The sequence below is a fragment of the Crocodylus siamensis genome, chromosome 11 (assembly GCF_052110815.1).
Source record: "Crocodylus siamensis isolate JL-2025a chromosome 11, ASM5211081v1, whole genome shotgun sequence".
NCBI lineage: Eukaryota > Metazoa > Chordata > Crocodylia > Crocodylidae > Crocodylus > Crocodylus siamensis.
The window spans coordinates 52,117,193-52,135,147 of NC_143405.1; the positions used below are offsets into that span (position 1 = coordinate 52,117,193).

The following is a 17,955-nucleotide window of genomic DNA, read 5'->3' on the forward strand; positions in this document are numbered from 1 at the left end:
TGGAAATGCAGAAGTAAGTAGAGATGAAACGCAAAATAAAACTGGGTGTTGGATCTCCCAGAGTGTATAAAATTTGAACTTGATCTCAATTTTGCAAACAACCCCATTCTATAGGATGATCCTACAGCATCAAACCCCATATCCAAGTGCTCTTGCTTGGATGATGCACTAAGAGAGCCCTTCTGGCAGGGCTGCTCTTGCTCTGGTTCCAATGAAGTGTATCTCTCTTTCTCTCTCTCTCTCCGTGCTGGAATCCCAGCTGTGTTAGTTTTTTTACCACCTCCACATACAGCCTGTTTCAGTGCCTGTGTTACCTCACTGTTGACAGCCTCTCCTGGCTGCCCCTCCTGCCCAGTTTTAATACCCAGCCCAATGGTTGTATTGAGAAAATGCAAGAGCAGCTCTATACAGTAATATACATGTATATCCCCAGGGTGCCATCATTTGAACTGTCTCTGCAGCAGCTCCTGTGCCTTATGCCATTGTTTATGCATCTGTTATTCCCTTGTAGCAGGTGGCCAGGGCAGTATTTCTTGCCTTGAATTTTTTTTTGAGTTGGCAGTGATACCCTGTGGAATATTTTTTTCATGCATAGTTTCATAGTTGGTGGGTCGTAAGGGACCTGAGCAGATCATCAAGTCCGACCCCCTGCCATGGCAGGAAAAAGTACTGGGGTCAAATGACCCCAGCAAGGTGTTTGTCTAGCCCCCTCTTAAAGACCCCCAGGGTAGGAGCCAGTACCACTTCGCTCTGAAGTTCGTTCCAGATCCTAGCCGCCCTGACTGTGAAGTAGTGCTTCCTGATATCTAGTCTGAATTTACCCTCTGCCAGCTTCTGACCAGTATTTCTAGTCACTCCTGGTAGTGCTCGGGGGAAAAGGGACTCCCTCAATGCCTGCTGGTCCCCCCTAACTAGTTTGTAACAGGCCACTAGATCCCCCCTCAGCCTTCTCTTCTGGAGACTGAACAGGTTCAGGTTCCTTAGCCTTTCCTCATAGGGCCTGCCCTGCTGCCCCCTGATCATGCGAGTGGCCTCCTCTGGACCCTCTCCATGTTGTCCACATCCCTCTTGAAGTGTGGCGCCCAGAACTGGACGCAGTACTCCAGCTGCGGCCTGACCAGTGCTGCGTAGGGGTGGAGGATCACCTCCGTGGACCCGCTCAAGATGCATCTGTGGATGCACAACAGGGTATGGTTGGCGTACCTGACCGCGTCCCCACGCTGCCAGCCCATGTTCGTCTTGGCATCAATGACTCCAAGATCCTTTTCTGCCTCTGCACTGACAAGAAGGGAGTTCCCTAGCCTGTAAGCGTGCTGCTGGTTCTTGCTCCCCAGGTGCAGCACCTGGCACTTGTCAGTGTTGAAACCCATCCTATTCTTATCTGCCCACCCCCATAACCTGTCTAGGTCTGATTGCAGCCTATTCCTTCCTTCTAGCATGCCCGCATCCCCCCACATCTTAGTGTCATCTGTGAATTTGAACAGGGTGCTTTTTACCCCCTCATCCAAGTCACTGATGAAGATGTTGAACAGTGCGAGCCTGAGGACCGAGCCCTGGGGGACCCCACTGCCCACATCCCTCCAGGTCAAAAATGACCCGTCCACCACCACTCTCTGGGTGCGACCCTCCAGCCAGTTAGCGACCGATTTGACTGTGTAGGTGTCGACACCACAGTCCCCTAGTGTTTTAATGAGAACGGGGTGAGAGAGAGTGTCGAAGGTCTTCCTAAAGTCCAGAAAGACTATGTCCACTGCTACCCCTGCATCTAAGGATTTGGTGACCTGGTCATAGAAGGCCATCAGGTTGGTCTGACAGGACCTGCCTCTAATGAACCCGTGTTGGTTGCCCCTAAGCATAATCTCCCCTGCTGGCCCCTTGTGAACATGCGCCAGGATAATTCTCTCAAAAAGCTTACGCAGGATTGAGGTAAGACTAACTGGCCTGTAGTTTCCTGGGTCCTCTTGCTCCCTTTTTTGAAAATGGGAACCACATTGGCCCTTCTCGATATTTCTCTAACTGATCATCAGTTCTCTGGTATGGGATACGGCAGGAGTAAAAAGGGGTGATTTAGCATTTGAAAAAGGAGCTAACAAACAGCTCTGTAAGCACAGTAGCTGTAGTATACTCCTGTCCAACATCCCCTTCACACAGGAGTTAATGATGTTCCTACTAGCACTCTCTGCTGTTCTGGCCCTGCCATGTGTTTATAGTGATGCAAAACAAGGTTCCACTTCATGTGAGAATTTTCAGAATTCCTAAATTTGTTTCTGGTCCACATCAAGGAGTCCATGCTCCGCCAAGGAGAGGAAGCTCTTCCGAGCGGTTAATGCAGTCGGTTTGTATGGTGTCTCCCATGCCCATACTCCCCCCGCCTTCCTCTTCCCTCCCAGTGAGTATCAGATGACAGCTTCACTCCCCTCTGGCGATTCCTGAATGGGAGGGTTCCTTATGCCCTTGTTGACTAAGCTGCTGGCTGTAGGCAGCTGTTAAGTTGGACATTGGAACATGGGAAGAAAGGCAGATGTGGATGTTGTTAAAGCTAAGAAACATTTGTCTCTGTTCTTAGGTTCCACCATGACGGCAAATGTGTGCAAAAAGATCACAGCCCAGCTGACTGGAGCCATTGGCAAGCAGGAGGATGTATCAGTGCAATTAGAGGCTCTTGACATCCTGTCAGATATGTTGAGCAGGTACCAAAGGATTTCCTTCAAGTGGCTGCATACAGCAGGGGGCTGCACAGAGGGTGTTTCCTTACAGCTTTTGTTTTTCTCATACTACTTTGAAGACTAGAATATAAAGGGTTTGGGGTGGCCGCCATTTGGGAAGAAGCTGGGAGGATAAGATGGCCCAGTAGAGGTAAGAGGCTGCACAAATAGTTCCTTCTGTGCTTGGGAACGATGTGGGAACATCAAGAAGTATGAGTTGAACTGAACACCAGGAATGTTTGGGAGGGGTGGAGAATGGGAAGAGAGAAATAAATCACTTTTAGCATGTCTGACTTGGTCTTACATAGGGTTTTTTTTTTCTAGCTTAACTCTTTCTCTGAACTATAGCTAACGTAACTCAGTTATGCACTCTGTGTAAACCTGTCCACTGTCCTCAGGATTTCAGTACCAAAACTCCTAGACCACTCAAAAGGACATCATCAATATCAAACTCTTGATTCCCAGAAGAGGGAAATGAGCTACCTGGATCAACCTGAGATTTAAACTTAAAACACCGTCTTTTTGTTAGAGATGTACTTGTCAGTTAATTTTACTCTGCCCTTCAGTCTTACCAGCAAAGAGAGCCTCTGTTCTGAGGATTTAATTTCTCATTTGTATATTGCCTCTCATTGCAGGTTAGGGGCAACCCTTTACTCTTTTCATTCCTCCATCCTGAACTGCCTCCTTCCTCAGCTCACAAGCCCCAGGTTGGCTGTGCGAAAAAGGGCTATCATTGCTTTGGGCCACCTGGTTTTGACTTGCAATGGAAACATCTTCTCAGAACTCATGGAGCACCTGTTAGCTGAGCTGAAGAGGAACGAGTCTACTTCTACCACGAGAACATACATCCAGTGTATTGCTGGAATCAGCAGGCAGGCTGGACACCGCATAGGTAAGACCAGTCACTTAGAATGACCTCTCCAGACATGTACACACACATTTTAAATCTGCTCCTGTTAAATCATAAAAGCAAAGGTTATTTACATTGTTTCAAGTATTTTTGTAGCTAGCACTTCATAACTCCATGCAGCATACTGTTTCTGATTGCCACTCAGGCTTAGCAAGGGAAGTGGACCCCTAGCTATACTTCTGTAGCACTTTTTATTTCAAGGTATTGGATGGAAATGCTGCACTTAAAGGTTAATCCTCACATCATCCGTGATGGTAGGTTATCATGAATAGCCTTATTTTATTTCCTCTCTCCATATCCCAAGTGCATTTGAGTAACTGGTCAGAGGTGCTGTCGGAGCTGGGATTAGATTGTAGGAGTTCAGCTTCTTGGATGACTACTTTCTTTGGAAGCAGAAGTCGGTTCTGTTAATTCTTTGGACAGCAGCTCACATTTTTAGTGAGATCCAGGTTAAAAATGTTGTGAGAGACACTGGGACAGAATGGCTAATCATCGAGTTGTGATTCAAGCTCAAAGTTGCTTTTTACTCTGCCCTATTCAGGAGAACATCTGGAGAAGATAATCCCGTTGATTGTTCAGTATTGTAATGTGGAGGATGATGAACTGAGGGAGTACTGCTTTCAGGCCTTTGAGTCTTTTGTAAGAAGGTGAGTGCCCTTGAATATAATATATTTAATTTATTTCTGTTCCAGTGTCCCCCTCTTGGAAATTCCTGTGCAAAGGGGCCTAAGGGAAAACCAAAACAGTCTAGACCATTTTTTGAGATCCAGTAACAGAATCCTTTCTTAAGAGGCAGTTGGGCTTTATATAGAATCTTAAATATTTGTTTTAGCCAGTAGATAAAAGGAAAATGATCTTGACCTAAGGAGTCTAAGATGACATGGGCAAAAGAACCATGTTGCAAATGGGAGTTTAGTACTCATTCCAGCTGGATCTCACTTAAGCAGTGTTTTTGGAGGGGGCCGAACAAGAGGAAGCCAGCTCAGACCTTTGGTGCTGGGAGCAGTGAATGTGAGAAAACAATACGCTGAAGACTGGGACATAGCAGCCCATTCTTAACATGCTGAAATTCTCTGTAGGTGATTTGGCCTTGAAGGAAAGGGTCTGATGGAGAGGGGTTTGTCTGTGTGTGTGTGTGGTGGGAATTAGTTTTTCAGGAGAAATTTCAGGTAGTGGAGAATGGGAATTAGAAGCTTGCTTTTCTGCTTAAATTGTAACCTTGCTTTTGTACTCCGTGGCAGAGGGAAATGCTGTACTCTGTATAACTTATTTCAGCAATCTGGAAGGACTTTAAGATGGATGGTGCTGATTTTACATAAAGCAGTAATTGTCATTTTTTAAGGGTTTTTCTCGTTTGTTTGTTTGTTCTGCTAGGTGTCCAAAGGAAATTGGTCCTCACATCCCTAGCGTGATGGGATTGTGCCTGGAGTATATCACTTATGACCCAAATTATAACTATGATAATGAGGAAGAGGAGGAGGAAGAAGAAATGATGGAGACTGGGAATGGGGAGGATGAAGAACAAGGTGCCTGCACATGTGCGCGCGCGTACACCCACACCCTCTCTGCCAAACCTGGAGTTTATTACTGCATCTTTCCTGATATATGCTTGTTATAGATAAGGTGGAATTTGTTAGAACTGACAAACTGGCTGGGCAGGGAGCTGAATATCCTTGGGTATGCCTTTTGTTTTTGGGTGGGTGATGTCTACTTAATACAGCTATTGTATATCAAGCTAAAACCTACCAATTTTGATATGATTTAAACCAGCTCACAATAAGAATTATCAAATGGACACGGGTAAATTTGTGGAACTAGGCATACTCCTAAAAATCCAAAGAGAGGGCCATCCTTAAAAATATCCATTGGTCCTCTAGGTTTATCACTAGATATATCTTGACATCACAAGAATCAGAGATTTTCCCCCCCGCCCCCTTTCTTTTTTTTAATGAATGGGATGGGTTTTAGAAGGAAATGAGTGTTCAGGGTAAATGAGTTGCTCATTCTAGACCTGGATACATTTTTAGCAGTCAAGGGTACTTGGTCGTGGGTATTGGTTCCTCTTACTCCTGCTCTCTCTTGACTTGGGAACTGATTTCTACCTTCAAAGTGCAAATCCCTTGCAGCCTTGAGCTGTAGGTATATTAAGGGTCATGCTCCAACCAGTACATGGCACCAGGCCTTGACACTGTTAAGGACAGGGCAGTAGGGATGTGCACCAACCATCATAATTCACTGAATGCTGATAATTTTTGGTGGAAATTGTTCAGAATAACCCAGATTCGATTGTTCCCTGAGGCATGTTAGTTATTGATATCTGTTTATCTTGTATTTTATTTTAATACTGAAGAGAAGAGAAAGTGAAACATCAGGATGTATTGATTCTCTTGTGTTTTTCTTGTGAGATGTGACTTGTTTCCTCTCCTCATCCTTTCCAGAGAGTGATGATGAGTACAGCGATGATGATGACATCAGCTGGAAAGTCCGTAGGTCTGCAGCAAAATGCCTGGAAGCCATTGTCAGCACCAGACATGATCTCCTTCAGGATTTCTATAAAAATCTCTCCCCAGTTTTGATAAGCAGATTCAAGGAACGAGAGGAGAATGTCAAAGCCGACATCTTCTGTGCTTATATTTCCTTGCTAAAGCAAACGCTTCCTATACAGAGCTGGCTCCATGCATCCGACTCGGCAGGCAAGGAAGATATACCCCTCACTATGCTTCAGAACCAGGTAAGTGAGGAAGTGGTAGGTTGGATTAAAAGGAATAGTGAAGGGAAGCAGATTTTGCACCTTCCATAATGTCCAGTAACTCAGCTGAAGGACATGGCTAACTGCACAACTGTGTTAATCTCTGGCTGACCATTGGGGTTACAGCAACATTTTGGAAGATGTGTAGTTTTTAGGGCTTGTGTCCAGTCCAGGTTCAGAAGATTCTAAAATTGTCAGCTCCACAGATGAGTTGTGTCTACGTAAAGAAAGGTTAATATGGTTTCTTGCCCTGTCAGGGCTTTTTGTAATGTGACTATGTTGGGTTGTTCTGATTTGCTATTTCTGCTGTGTAGACGGGAAGGCATAGTTATCTGCACAAAAGGGATTAGCCAGTCCTCCCACCTCTCAGATTATTCTGTGGGTGGTTATCCTAAAGTGCATTAATCCACATGGCAACTCTTCCCAATGCAGTATCCTTTGAGCCAAGTACTAAAACAATGTGAGAAAATGGTCCTGAGTTGACCAGAATGTAGGTGGCCCCACTTGCCTCTGCCACCTGTGGGCAGTCCCTGCTGCTGCCTATAAATGGTGCTGCACCAGTTGTTCATGGGTTGCCTTGCAGCTGCCTCAGGGAGACCATGCTATATTGTTCTGGGACTTGTTGAATAGATTACTACTTAACTGTATTGGATCTAAACTGTTAGAAGCTGGAGAAGTGTCAGAGTGTATAGGTGTACTAGAACAGGAACACTGTATGCAAGTGTGCTCACGAAAGAATAACTAATGGCTTCTAAAAAACTTTCTGGGCCTGTTTTTTCCAGCTACAGGGGAGATATACTTCATTGCTAATCACATAAAATAAACAGTCAAGGCAGCATTCACTTTTTACTTTTTTAATTCTGACATATGCTAAAGGAATATTGTTGTCGGGATTAGCAGACCAGGGCTCCATCTAGCCCAACAGCCCATTTCCAATAGCGGCCAGTACCACCTGCTTCATAAGGTAATGGTGTACACTGGGAAAATGTGTTTAATGAGAGCCCCTTCCCAGTCCCAGTTGGCTAGGGGTTCTCTTATGCCCTGAAGCAGAAGGATTTGCAATCCTTCCAGATCTTAGTTTTCTCCTGCCTAGTGCTAACTGATACATAAATAAGACTTAATATTTAAATTAAAGAAATGTTCCATCAATTATTAGTTGTACAGAGAACAGTCCTGTGTTTGGATCTCTGTGTGGTGAGGCTTTCTTGGAGCTTTACAGAGGTTTGCTTGTTCAGATATGATTCCAAGATCAGGGCCTTCAATATGAAATCTGAAAGAAATTCTAAGCCTGTCATCTACTTTCATTGTTGATTTTTGTTTTGTTAATTCTTGTACTTTCAAGCTCCGGCAGTTGAGCTCAACTTAGTTGGTTTGACTTCTTCCCACTTTTTAGAAAATCATTTAATAATAATTTACCATCTCGCCCTTTTCCAACAGGGAGGGTTTGTAGGACTGTAAAGGCAGGCTTTTTAAAATGCTTTTAGTCCTACTGATTCCTTTTTTTTTAAATGCCTAGCGTACAGTCCCAGTCCCCGCATAGTATCTCTGTTCCCTTCTCTAGTGTCTCTCTCAAACAGTTGGACCTGTTCCTGTTGGATCCGTCTGCTCTCTCACTGAATCAGTGCTTTCAGTGGAATGCAGTGAGCAGCTTTGCTACAGAGCTCTGTACTGAAGAGGATGCAGTTCCTCACTTACCTCCTCTCCCTGCAGGTTCCTAACATCATCAAGGCCTTGCACAAGCAGCTCAAGGAGAAAAGCATTAAATCGAGGCAAGGGTGCTTCAGCCTCCTGACAGAACTGGCCAACGTTCTCCCCGGCTGCCTGGCGGATCACATCCCTGCGTTGGTGCCTGGTAAGGCTGGCTCCTGGGTTGGGGGGTGCCATGGGGACATCTTATGTTAAGAACAACCCTGTTCCCATTCTGTATCATGTCTAGGAGATGTATATGCATCACCTGCTTTTTTTTTTTTTTAAATTTATTTCTGGATATTTTATATGTGCTAAAGAAACAAGGTCCACTCCTGCTCCCGTTGAAGTTAGCTGGAATTTTGCTAGTGACTTTGGGGTCAGTATAGAGATCGGTGATATAACATTTTCAGTCCTTTTCTGAACTTTGTGTGGTTTTCTTTTTCGTTTTGTTTTGTTTGTTTGTTTTTAAATGGAGAAGGTTTTATGTGTAGACCTGTAACTTCCTTACCTGACTTTCTCTCCCTGTAGATCAAAGGTATCTAACTTGCCCAGCCCAGTGGGCTGGATGAGGGGCATGGGGCTGGTTTGTAAACTGGGATCAGGCCCACAGATTGGCTCCATGCACTGGATCTTGTGCACAGGGTTGGTTTGTTGCAGGCACCATATGCAGCACACACCCTGGACCAGCCTCACATGTTGCTTATGGCGCACACAGCCCAGAGGCGGCACTGCAGGTCAGATCCTATGGCTCTTTGGGCTGTATCTGTGACACCCCTACTGTAGAGCAGTGAGAGGTGCTCATCCAAGTAAGGTTTGAAATACCCAACTGTAAGCTCCTGCCTTGCCTTCAGGCTTGATCTCACTGTAAATGTTTGGGGAACTCCCTCGTCAATTCCCCATGCCCTTGATTATCCTGGGATGCTGATTCCCATATGTTTACAAGAGGCTGCGGAGAACATACAAAAGCAGCAGCTGTTTTTAATTGCTTTGGGATGGAAAATAGAATCCTTGCAAATAGCTTTTCTTTTGAAAAACATAAAGATTATATAAATCGGAGGTGGCAAAGACCCCTTATATTTTCCAGCCCATTTCCTGGTCAGTGGTTGCATCTACACGAGATACTTTACTGCACAGTCTACATATGCACACGGTGTGCAGTAAACTTCAGTAATTGCAAGTAAAGTTTGCTATCTGCAAATGCAAGTAGCAAATTTTACTTGTGATTTACTTACTGCACAGTAGCACTCATGTAAATGCCTGACCAGGGAAAAAATCTGCTTCTGGCCTGTTCTCTCCAAGGGGGCAGGAGATTGCTCTCTACCCCTGGGAGCTGTCTGCTGCCGGGGTGGGCTCCAGTGGCAAAGCCCGGGTGGAAATATGTCCCCCTGCCCCGGCAGCAGGGAGCTCCAGCCCCCTGTTCTGAGACTGCAGTCAGGGAGTGGGGACTGGGAGATCCTCATCTCCCAGCCCCTGCTTAGTCATCATGAGCTGGCAGGGGGGCTTCACTTCTCTGCAGGTGTGGATGCCTGCCTGGGAATGTTTACTTTAAAATACAGTAAAAGCTTTGTTATCCGGCACCCACAGGGAATCGAGGGTGCTGGATAAGAAAATATGCCGGATAACTGAATGGCCTGAACAGACGTCTTTGCAACCAGATTACAACTTCTGGTTATCAGTGAGGTGAACTATGAAAACTACTTTGATTGTATCCAGTTATGTTAGAACTGTTTTTTATCTTTTGCTAAAACTGTTGTGAAGTGCTAAAATGGTAAACACAGTGTCTTCCCTGCACAGGTATTGTCTTCTCTTTGGCTGATAAATCTAGCTCCTCCAACATGAGGATTGATACACTGTCTTTCCTTCACGTTCTTCTTTGCAACCACCAGCCAGAAGTATTTCATCTTCATATTAAGACATTGGTTCCTCCAGTTGTGACTTGTATTGGAGACCCCTTTTATAAGATCACTTCAGAAGCTTTGCTGGTTACTCAGCAGCTTGTGAAAGTCATCCGGCCTTTGGACAAGCCTGGTGCATTTGATGTTAAACCGTATGTGAAAGACCTTTTCTCTGGGACTCTAAAGAGACTGAAAGCTGCAGATATAGATCAAGAGGTGAAAGAACGTGCTATTTCTTGCATGGGGCAGATTATTTGCAATCTTGGCGACCATCTCAGTAGTGATCTCCAGTCAACCTTGAAGATATTTCTAGATAGGCTTAAAAACGAAATAACCAGACTGACAACAGTCAAAGCGGTAACCTTAATTGCTAGTTCTCCACTTAAAATAGACTTAAGACCCATTTTAGGGGAAGGCTTCCCCATTCTAGCTTCCTTCTTGCGAAAGAATCAACGTGCCTTGAAATTGAGTACCTTGACTGCTCTGGACATCTTGATTAAGAACTACAGTGACAGCCTCAAGCCAGCCATGATAGAGTCTGTTCTCACAGAGCTTCCTGCTTTAATTAGTGAAAATGATATGCATGTTTCCCAAGTTGCTATTGTGTTTCTTACCACGTTAGCTAAGGTTTATCCATCATCCTTATCCAAAATAAGTGGCTCAGTTCTTTCTGAAATTTTCCAGCTCGTCCACTCCCCTTTGCTACAAGGCGGTGCATTGAATGCCATAATAGACTTCTTCCAAGCTCTGGTTATAACGAAGACAGCCAACATGGGCTATACAGAACTGATGAAGCAGCTGACTGGTCCTATATACTCTCTGAGTTCTGCCGGGCCATCTGTCACTTTACATAAACAGGCTTATTACTCCGTAGCAAAGTGTGTGGCTGCCCTTTCAACAGCCTGCCCAAAAGAAGCTGCTGGGGTAGTGAACCAATTTATTCAGGATGTGAAGAGTCCCAAGTCCAGCTCAGCTGTTAAAATGCTGGCCTTCCTGTCCCTGGCAGAGATGGGGCGCACCATGAACCTCAGTGCTCAGAAGGAGCTCAAAATGGTCATTCTGGAAGCTTTTGCTTCTCCCAGCGAAGAGGTGAAATCAGCAGCTTCCTATGCCCTTGGGAACATCAGTGTTGGAAACCTTAAGGAATATCTTCCCTTCATGCTGAAGGAGATAGGAAGCCAGCCCAGGAGACAGTACTTGCTACTGCATTCTCTAAAGGAAGTCATCAGTTCTTCCCCAGCAGATGGCCTCAAACCTTATGTGGAGGATATTTGGGCTCTGCTTTTCAAACACTGTGAGTGTGCGGAGGAAGGGACACGCAATGTGGTCTCGGAGTGCTTGGGGAAATTGACTTTGGTGAACCCGTCTCAGCTGCTGCCCAGGCTGAAAAAACAGCTGTCATCAGGTAATGGGAAAGACGAGGGTTGGCATGGTAAAAAGCCAGGGCATACTCTGTTTCTTAATCACCTAGTGAATTAATTTCTTTCACTATTTTCATATACTGCAGTTTGTGTTTTCTGAGGGAACAAAGCCAGGCTGGGTGGAAAGATCAGTATTGGGAGGTTAACTGAAAGAGATATACACTGTGGAAGGAGCAAAGGAGCACAGAGTTGCATGGTGCATAGTATTAAGGAGAATGTAACAGGGACACAGTACTGCATGAGAAGACACTGGAGACAGAATCCAGCCATGTGATGTGATCCGATCCATTATGGAAATCCTTTGTCTCTTATACAAAGAGAATCTTTCTCCTGTATCTGCTGAATAGCTCATTGTCTAGTACAACTGTGTAAAGAGCATATTGTATACGTGTTCTTGCACTGTACTGTGTACACTTCTGTCTGGTCTCTTATCCCCTTTTTCTATCTCTGCAGGTTCCCCGCATGCACGAAGCACTGTCGTAACTGCAATCAAATTCACAATTTCAGATCAGCCTCAACCTATAGACAGACTTCTAAAAGGTTGCATAGGTGAGCTTTGGTTCCAGTAGAAATCCTGGTTAGCTGTGAATGTTGGCATGTTGTCAGCGACTCTGTAGCTGATGTCGTTTGTTTCATAAGTAAGATTTTTGTCAAATCTGTTTGATCTGAATAGGGTTGTTCATCTGTGTTTCTTTGTAGCAAGAATTCCGCACTGGCATTGTAGTGCAAGTCCCATGTGAAATGTTTTTGACTTCCTCTTTCACTCAATAGAAACATTACATTTAGAAAAGAATGAACTCTTCTGCTCTTCCATTTGGAGCTCTCCTAGGACCTGAGCTTCACAGATACACACCTTGTAAAATATGTTTTCAAATTCAAACACCCATATGCCTGTTGGAGTATGCCCTTCTGTTCCAGAGAATCAGACAGCTGAGCAGCAAGAAAAATATTTTGTTTACCTAATTTTGACTTTTAAGTCAAAATGAGAAGTCACTGGTGGCTACCATCACATTGGTATTTCTATACCCAGATGTAGCCCGTTTCAGATTGTTTAAATAGTACCCTGCAAATCATCTAAATGCATCACTATACACAGGTTTTGACTTAGTTGTTTTAAAATTATTATATAAAAATATTTTTCACATCCATACTTCTTGAAATACATGATGTTGCTTTCAAGACTAGAAGTTAGTAGATTTTGGAAAACAGCTACAACACTGCCTTTGGTGCCATCTATCTGACAGTGTGCTTTTATCCTGCAGGAGACTTCTTAAAGACACTTCAGGATCCTGACTTGAATGTCCGGCGCGTTGCTTTAGCCATGTTTAATTCTGCTGCTCACAACAAGCCTTCGTTAATCAGAGACCTGCTGAACACTGTCCTACCCCACTTATACAATGAAACTAAAATCAGAAGGGAACTGATACGGGAGGTATGTTACTAACTCTGCTGTCTCTTGAGTTCTGTATGTCAAGGTCCCAGTTATCCTGGAGATGAATGTGCTGTGATGCTCTTATGAGTAAAGAGTTGGATGGAATTCTTAGGGCTTGGATGAATGGAGAGAAAACCATCTATAAGGCCTTGCATTTGTAGGCTAGTGCTCATGAAGGGAGACTTTCATTACTGGACTAATCATCAGTAATTTTTTTTTCTCTTAAGGTAGAAATGGGGCCATTCAAACACACCGTGGATGATGGCCTGGATGTTAGGAAAGCTGCTTTTGAATGTATGTACACACTGTTGGAAAGCTGCCTTGACCGACTGGATATCTATGAGTACTTAAACCACGTGGAGGATGGACTGAAGGATCACTATGACATTAGGGTAGCTGATCAAGTGTATTGGAAATAAATAGTTTTGATGTTATTTACTGCACTTAGTGGGATTTAAGCAAATAGGCTGGGCAAGGCATGTAGCTCCTCTTTTTGTGCTGCCTTTTTGTTCTTTGGGGCTCTTGGTTTTTTTTTAAATTCAATAGACTAAACTTTCTAGTTTGTTGCTGATCTGGCCTTGAAAACGTGACCTTAGGCTAATTGATTCAGTGATGTGTGCAGAGGCTTGCAAAAACCCAAAACAATAATGCTAGAAGGTGTGGGCTCCTTTTTTCATTTTGGGAGGTGCTAACTGAGGTGCCCAATGACAGTGTTTGAACTATCAATATTGTTCGTAATTTTGCCGCTCATTATGGCTTCTAAGGCAGTAGAAATATGCTAGCTTCTAAACGGTTATTTTTGTAATACAGAAGCTCTGTACAGAGCAGCTCTGAGAAGGAAGAATTCTGAAGATGCCTCATCTCCTATAAATGGCATCTCATGTTTGTGGTTTCCCTGTATCACTGCCTTTTACTAGCTTATGTGCACATGCACTTTGCCCATATACATGTGTGCGCGCACACTCAGAATTAACTTGTGCAGGGGGTCTTTTATGGTAATGGCAACTGATGCAGGGCAAAGCTACACACTCCTTTGCCTCATAGTAACTTGTTTGCATGGCCATGCCTTTTAGTCGAACAGCTCCTGTCAAAAGTTTATAAAAGGTTTTGCAGGAGGGTCCTTAGGCCTGGCAGGATTCTGTTTTCTAGATCTGCATTGTGCATTCATTGACACAGTGCAATTCATCACGTAATTTGTCCTCTAGAACCTTAGCTTTTCCTTTTAGCTAACTCATTGTTTTATAAGCACAAAGCAACCCGTCCATGTAAGAACAGCAGGAGGTGGAGCAGTAATTTCTGCCCAAGTCTACAAACAGTATGTAGCTGCAGGATGTGTGCAGCAGGGAGGGTCTGTGCCTTTTAAGCTTGGGAGAGCAGGACCTGAGAAATCTCTTTTTTTTCCCCAACCTCTTCCTCCAGATGCTGACTTTCATTATGCTGGCTCGACTCTCCACCCTTTGTCCTAACGCAGTTCTGCAAAGGCTGGAGCGGCTGATTGAGCCACTGCGAGCAACTTGCTCTACTAAGGTAAGACTTTGAGATTGCTGGCCCACAGCTGAGAGTGGAGGAGGGAGAGCTAGTGCAGTGCTTTTGTGTGCCACTGGTGTTTTCCAGGAGCTGCCCCACTGCCCTTGGTATGATAATCAGGTCTTAATACCTGCAATAATTTTATGTTTTCTGTAACGACAAGAACACAGCAGCTTTCTGAAATGTGTAATGCTTCACCCTGGTCAGATCTTGCTAACAATGGGTTGTTTTGGTTGCATACAATATTTAAAATATGTATTCTGGAATGGGCTTTTTTCATAACAAGGATTGTTGAAGAAACAAATTATGCATCTCTTGGGTGTGTCTACATGTGCACTTTAATATGGATTAGCCTATTTTAACCAACATTAAAGAACACTCTTTAGATGCCTTAGTTAATGCACATGAAGACAAGCTAATGCACATTTTCTTAGTACTCCACACTAAGAAAATGCAGTACTAGATTTAATGTAAATTAACTAAAGTGCATTAATGCACGTGTAAATGTGCCCCCCATGCATCTCCAGGGGTCTTGAAGTTAAAATTCTGAACCTTCTTTAGTGTAACAGCCGCTGGCTTTCAGCCTTGAAGTTTGAAACCTTTCAAACCTGTTTTAGTTTTGGGACTTCCATTGTGTGTCTAGTCTGGAGAAAATGATTATAAAATGTAGGGTGGAGGTGATGGGGGCATATTTATGGACTTTCAGTGATTTTTTTTTTTTTTTTTTTTTCTACATCAAACTTGTGTAGTGACCAAGTGGAAAGGATAGGCTTTCTAATTCTCAGCACTGACAACTGTCTGTGTTTTGGCACTTCCTGGTTTGCCACGTTGCGACCTGTAATCAATATTCTATAATTGGAATGAAAAGTTTTGCTAGTGTGCATGGAACAGCAGAATGCAGCCTATCCTTCCTACTCCTATGTGAGCTCTCCACAGATAACCAGACTGGTTTTCCAGTGTGTGGGATGCTTGTATCAGGTACTACTGTAGACTTTTATAGTGATGAGGCATTTTTAGAAGCAAGCCAGGAACAAGCAACCCCAGCTGTTAGCATATAATGAAGGCCAGCTTCACATCAGATGAAGGGATTAGAATTGAATTCATGAAGACACATACTCAGCATAACTATCAATAAGACTTGACTTTGATTATTAATTTGGTGGGGCATGTTGTGTATGTAGCCAGGCTAAATCGATTATTTTAAGTTTCAGATACATTCATCATAAATTGTGATGTGCGTTTCTGTCATGCTTTAATGGAGTTTTTGCTGAACTATATCAAAGGAGAAAGCGCCCTTTGTGAACACACAAATGTATTCCAGCTTGCTCCTAAGCATTTCAAATGCTTTTAGATACCATATTTGTCACCAGTATAAGACGTTGGGTTTATTTTAAATGCTTGATGTTGGCCTCATACTGATTTCTGACTGGAGGAGTCCATGCTGCCAACTTTTGAAAAGCCCTCTTGCCCATTTCCTCTCTGGTTAGAAAACTCCTGTCCCCCATAGCTCTCAATTCCCACCACTCGGTATTTCCAGCATGCATGTGCGTCCTTTTCCAGGTTCCCCCATTAAAGTTGTTGCTGTTTTGGACTTTCAGGTAAAAGCCGGTTCTGTGAAACAGGAGTTTGAAAAGCAGGATGAGCTGAAACGTTCAGCAATGAGAGCAGTTGCTGCTTTGCTAACCATCCCCGAAGTGGAGAAAAGTCCAGTGATGGCTGAATTTTCTTCTCAAATCAGAGCCAATCCTGAAATGGCTTCGCTCTTCGAGAGTATTCAGAAGGATTCTGCTTCATTGTCCACCACAGAATCCATGGAGATGAGTTAAAGTTCACCCTGTCTTTCCATCTTCCCACCCCCATCACCCTTCTGTCCCCATAATGCGTTGCCGAAATGGATTTCTTGTAGGCAGGCTAAGAAAGAATGTCTTGGAGCTGGGCTCAACTGCAGGAGCCATATAAACCAAACAGAAATTGGCTATGTAGTTCCAGCTGCCCAAATGCAGGCGTCTGCTCCCTCTTGCCGAGTTCTAATCTTGCAGATGTGGCTAAGGTAAAAAGCCCCTGATAGGAGGGAGTGAAATACAGTGCATTAAATTCTTCAGCAAGTTGTTAGATGGGAGGAACGAGACCATTTAAATTTGTTTTAGTATGGTGCTGCAAAATGGAACCCTCCTCCCAGAATGATTCCCCACCACAGCGCCTTGTTTGCAATAGTAGCATGAGGGGGAAAAAGCTTCAAGGTGACTTAGTTCTCATTTTTACCATTGCACATGCACTTTGCACCCCAATTGCCCTGTCAACAGAAGGAATTTCTGTATCTTTTCACTAGACAACAGTGGCCAAGAAGCTTAGTCTTGTGACAGAACTGGCCACCAATTAAGTTTCACTGTCTCCTGGTTTCAAAATTGTTAGGTCTAAAAAGAGTCTTCACCCTAAGGTGTTAGCTAAATGAATTGTCTGCTATAAGCTGGACACGCTATTTATTACTTACAATTTCTTGACTTTCCCTGTAGGTCAATGCATAAAGCAAGAGAACTGATCCTTAGTTACTTTTGTGGAGGCAGGTGGATAACAAGGCTTTTCCCCCTTGATTTCACTATCAAGGAGTTTGGCTGCACAAAGTCTCTCTGAAATCAATTGTCTTCCAAAATGGAATGTCACCTGCTAATTACATTTTAACCTTCCAGAGTCATCTTTACCTTTTAATCTGTATGTGCAACAGCCTCTTTCCCTTGTTTAAATTGCCAGCAGTGTTCTTCTGGGTGACCATTGGATACCAAAGCACTGATGTATTCCAAATTTGTCATCTTAGAAGTAAAATACAGCATGTTGCTGTCAGACACCTGCATTCAGTACTCTCCTGTTTTTGCTAGATATTTTGTATTGGGCCACTAAATGAGAACTTGCAGGAATGTAAGTGCTTTTCAGAAGACTAGAACCTTTGCACATCACTTAACGTTATTTTAATGGTTTTGCTCAAATCCTACCCTGCCCTAGGAAGTGATGGATGCAGGGAAAGTTCTTTAACAGTAAGCGATGGATAGAGTAATAGTAGACTACAGAATGAAGCCACCCTGCCATACCTCTTGTAGCCATGGATTTGTACTAAGCTTTCAGTTCAGGGTTTTTCTCCTTGTTTTTGACAAGAGTGGTTGGTGTGAGACATTTGAGCTGGTCTATTTATAGTGTGGAGTGTGAGAATTTCCATGCTGTATGAGTGGCATCCAAAGAAAATAAAGAGAGATGATGAAACTGTTACCTATCTGCTACAGAACTTAGGTGGGGGTAAAATAACCATTATTTATTATTACTTCTGGACTGCATATTGATCCCAATGTTCTTTCCCCACCATCTCCCCTTCAAATATTGAGGGGAAAAAACAACACACTTCAGAAAACCCTCCGAGGAGGCAATATAAAACAAGGTAGGCAATCTCTGCATGTAAAAGGACTGAAAGCAGCACATGCAGTATGTGGTCTGGTGGTATAGTACTTTGTTTTTTTCAGTGTGCTCCTGAGTTCTATACAGATAACTTCTTGCTACTGCAGAGAAACACTGGAGTTTCATGTCCGGTTCCCTCTACCTGGCAGCAGGGTGGTGGTAGAAGTGGTAGGGGCATCTCTTAAG

General features: G+C 43.7%; 1 protein-coding gene across 2 annotated transcripts in view; it reads left to right on the top strand.

Moving 5' to 3' along the window:
• The window catches only part of LOC149855880 (cullin-associated NEDD8-dissociated protein 1-like), a 29,730-nt gene extending 12,144 nt beyond the window's left edge, over positions 1 to 17,586 (top strand). For both annotated transcript variants that reach the window (XM_090021974.1, XM_090021975.1), the window contains 12 exons: positions 2,567 to 2,690; positions 3,341 to 3,597; positions 4,157 to 4,262; positions 4,990 to 5,141; positions 6,054 to 6,346; positions 8,075 to 8,216; positions 9,848 to 11,353; positions 11,823 to 11,918; positions 12,632 to 12,801; positions 13,029 to 13,193; positions 14,221 to 14,328; positions 15,927 to 17,586. In XM_090021974.1, the coding sequence (XP_089878100.1) occupies positions 2,567 to 2,690; positions 3,341 to 3,597; positions 4,157 to 4,262; positions 4,990 to 5,141; positions 6,054 to 6,346; positions 8,075 to 8,216; positions 9,848 to 11,353; positions 11,823 to 11,918; positions 12,632 to 12,801; positions 13,029 to 13,193; positions 14,221 to 14,328; positions 15,927 to 16,154 (3,347 nt within the window). In that variant the 3' untranslated portion in view covers positions 16,155 to 17,586. The remainder of the gene's footprint in view (positions 1 to 2,566; positions 2,691 to 3,340; positions 3,598 to 4,156; positions 4,263 to 4,989; positions 5,142 to 6,053; positions 6,347 to 8,074; positions 8,217 to 9,847; positions 11,354 to 11,822; positions 11,919 to 12,631; positions 12,802 to 13,028; positions 13,194 to 14,220; positions 14,329 to 15,926) is intronic.
• The last annotated feature ends 369 nt before the right edge of the window (positions 17,587 to 17,955 follow it).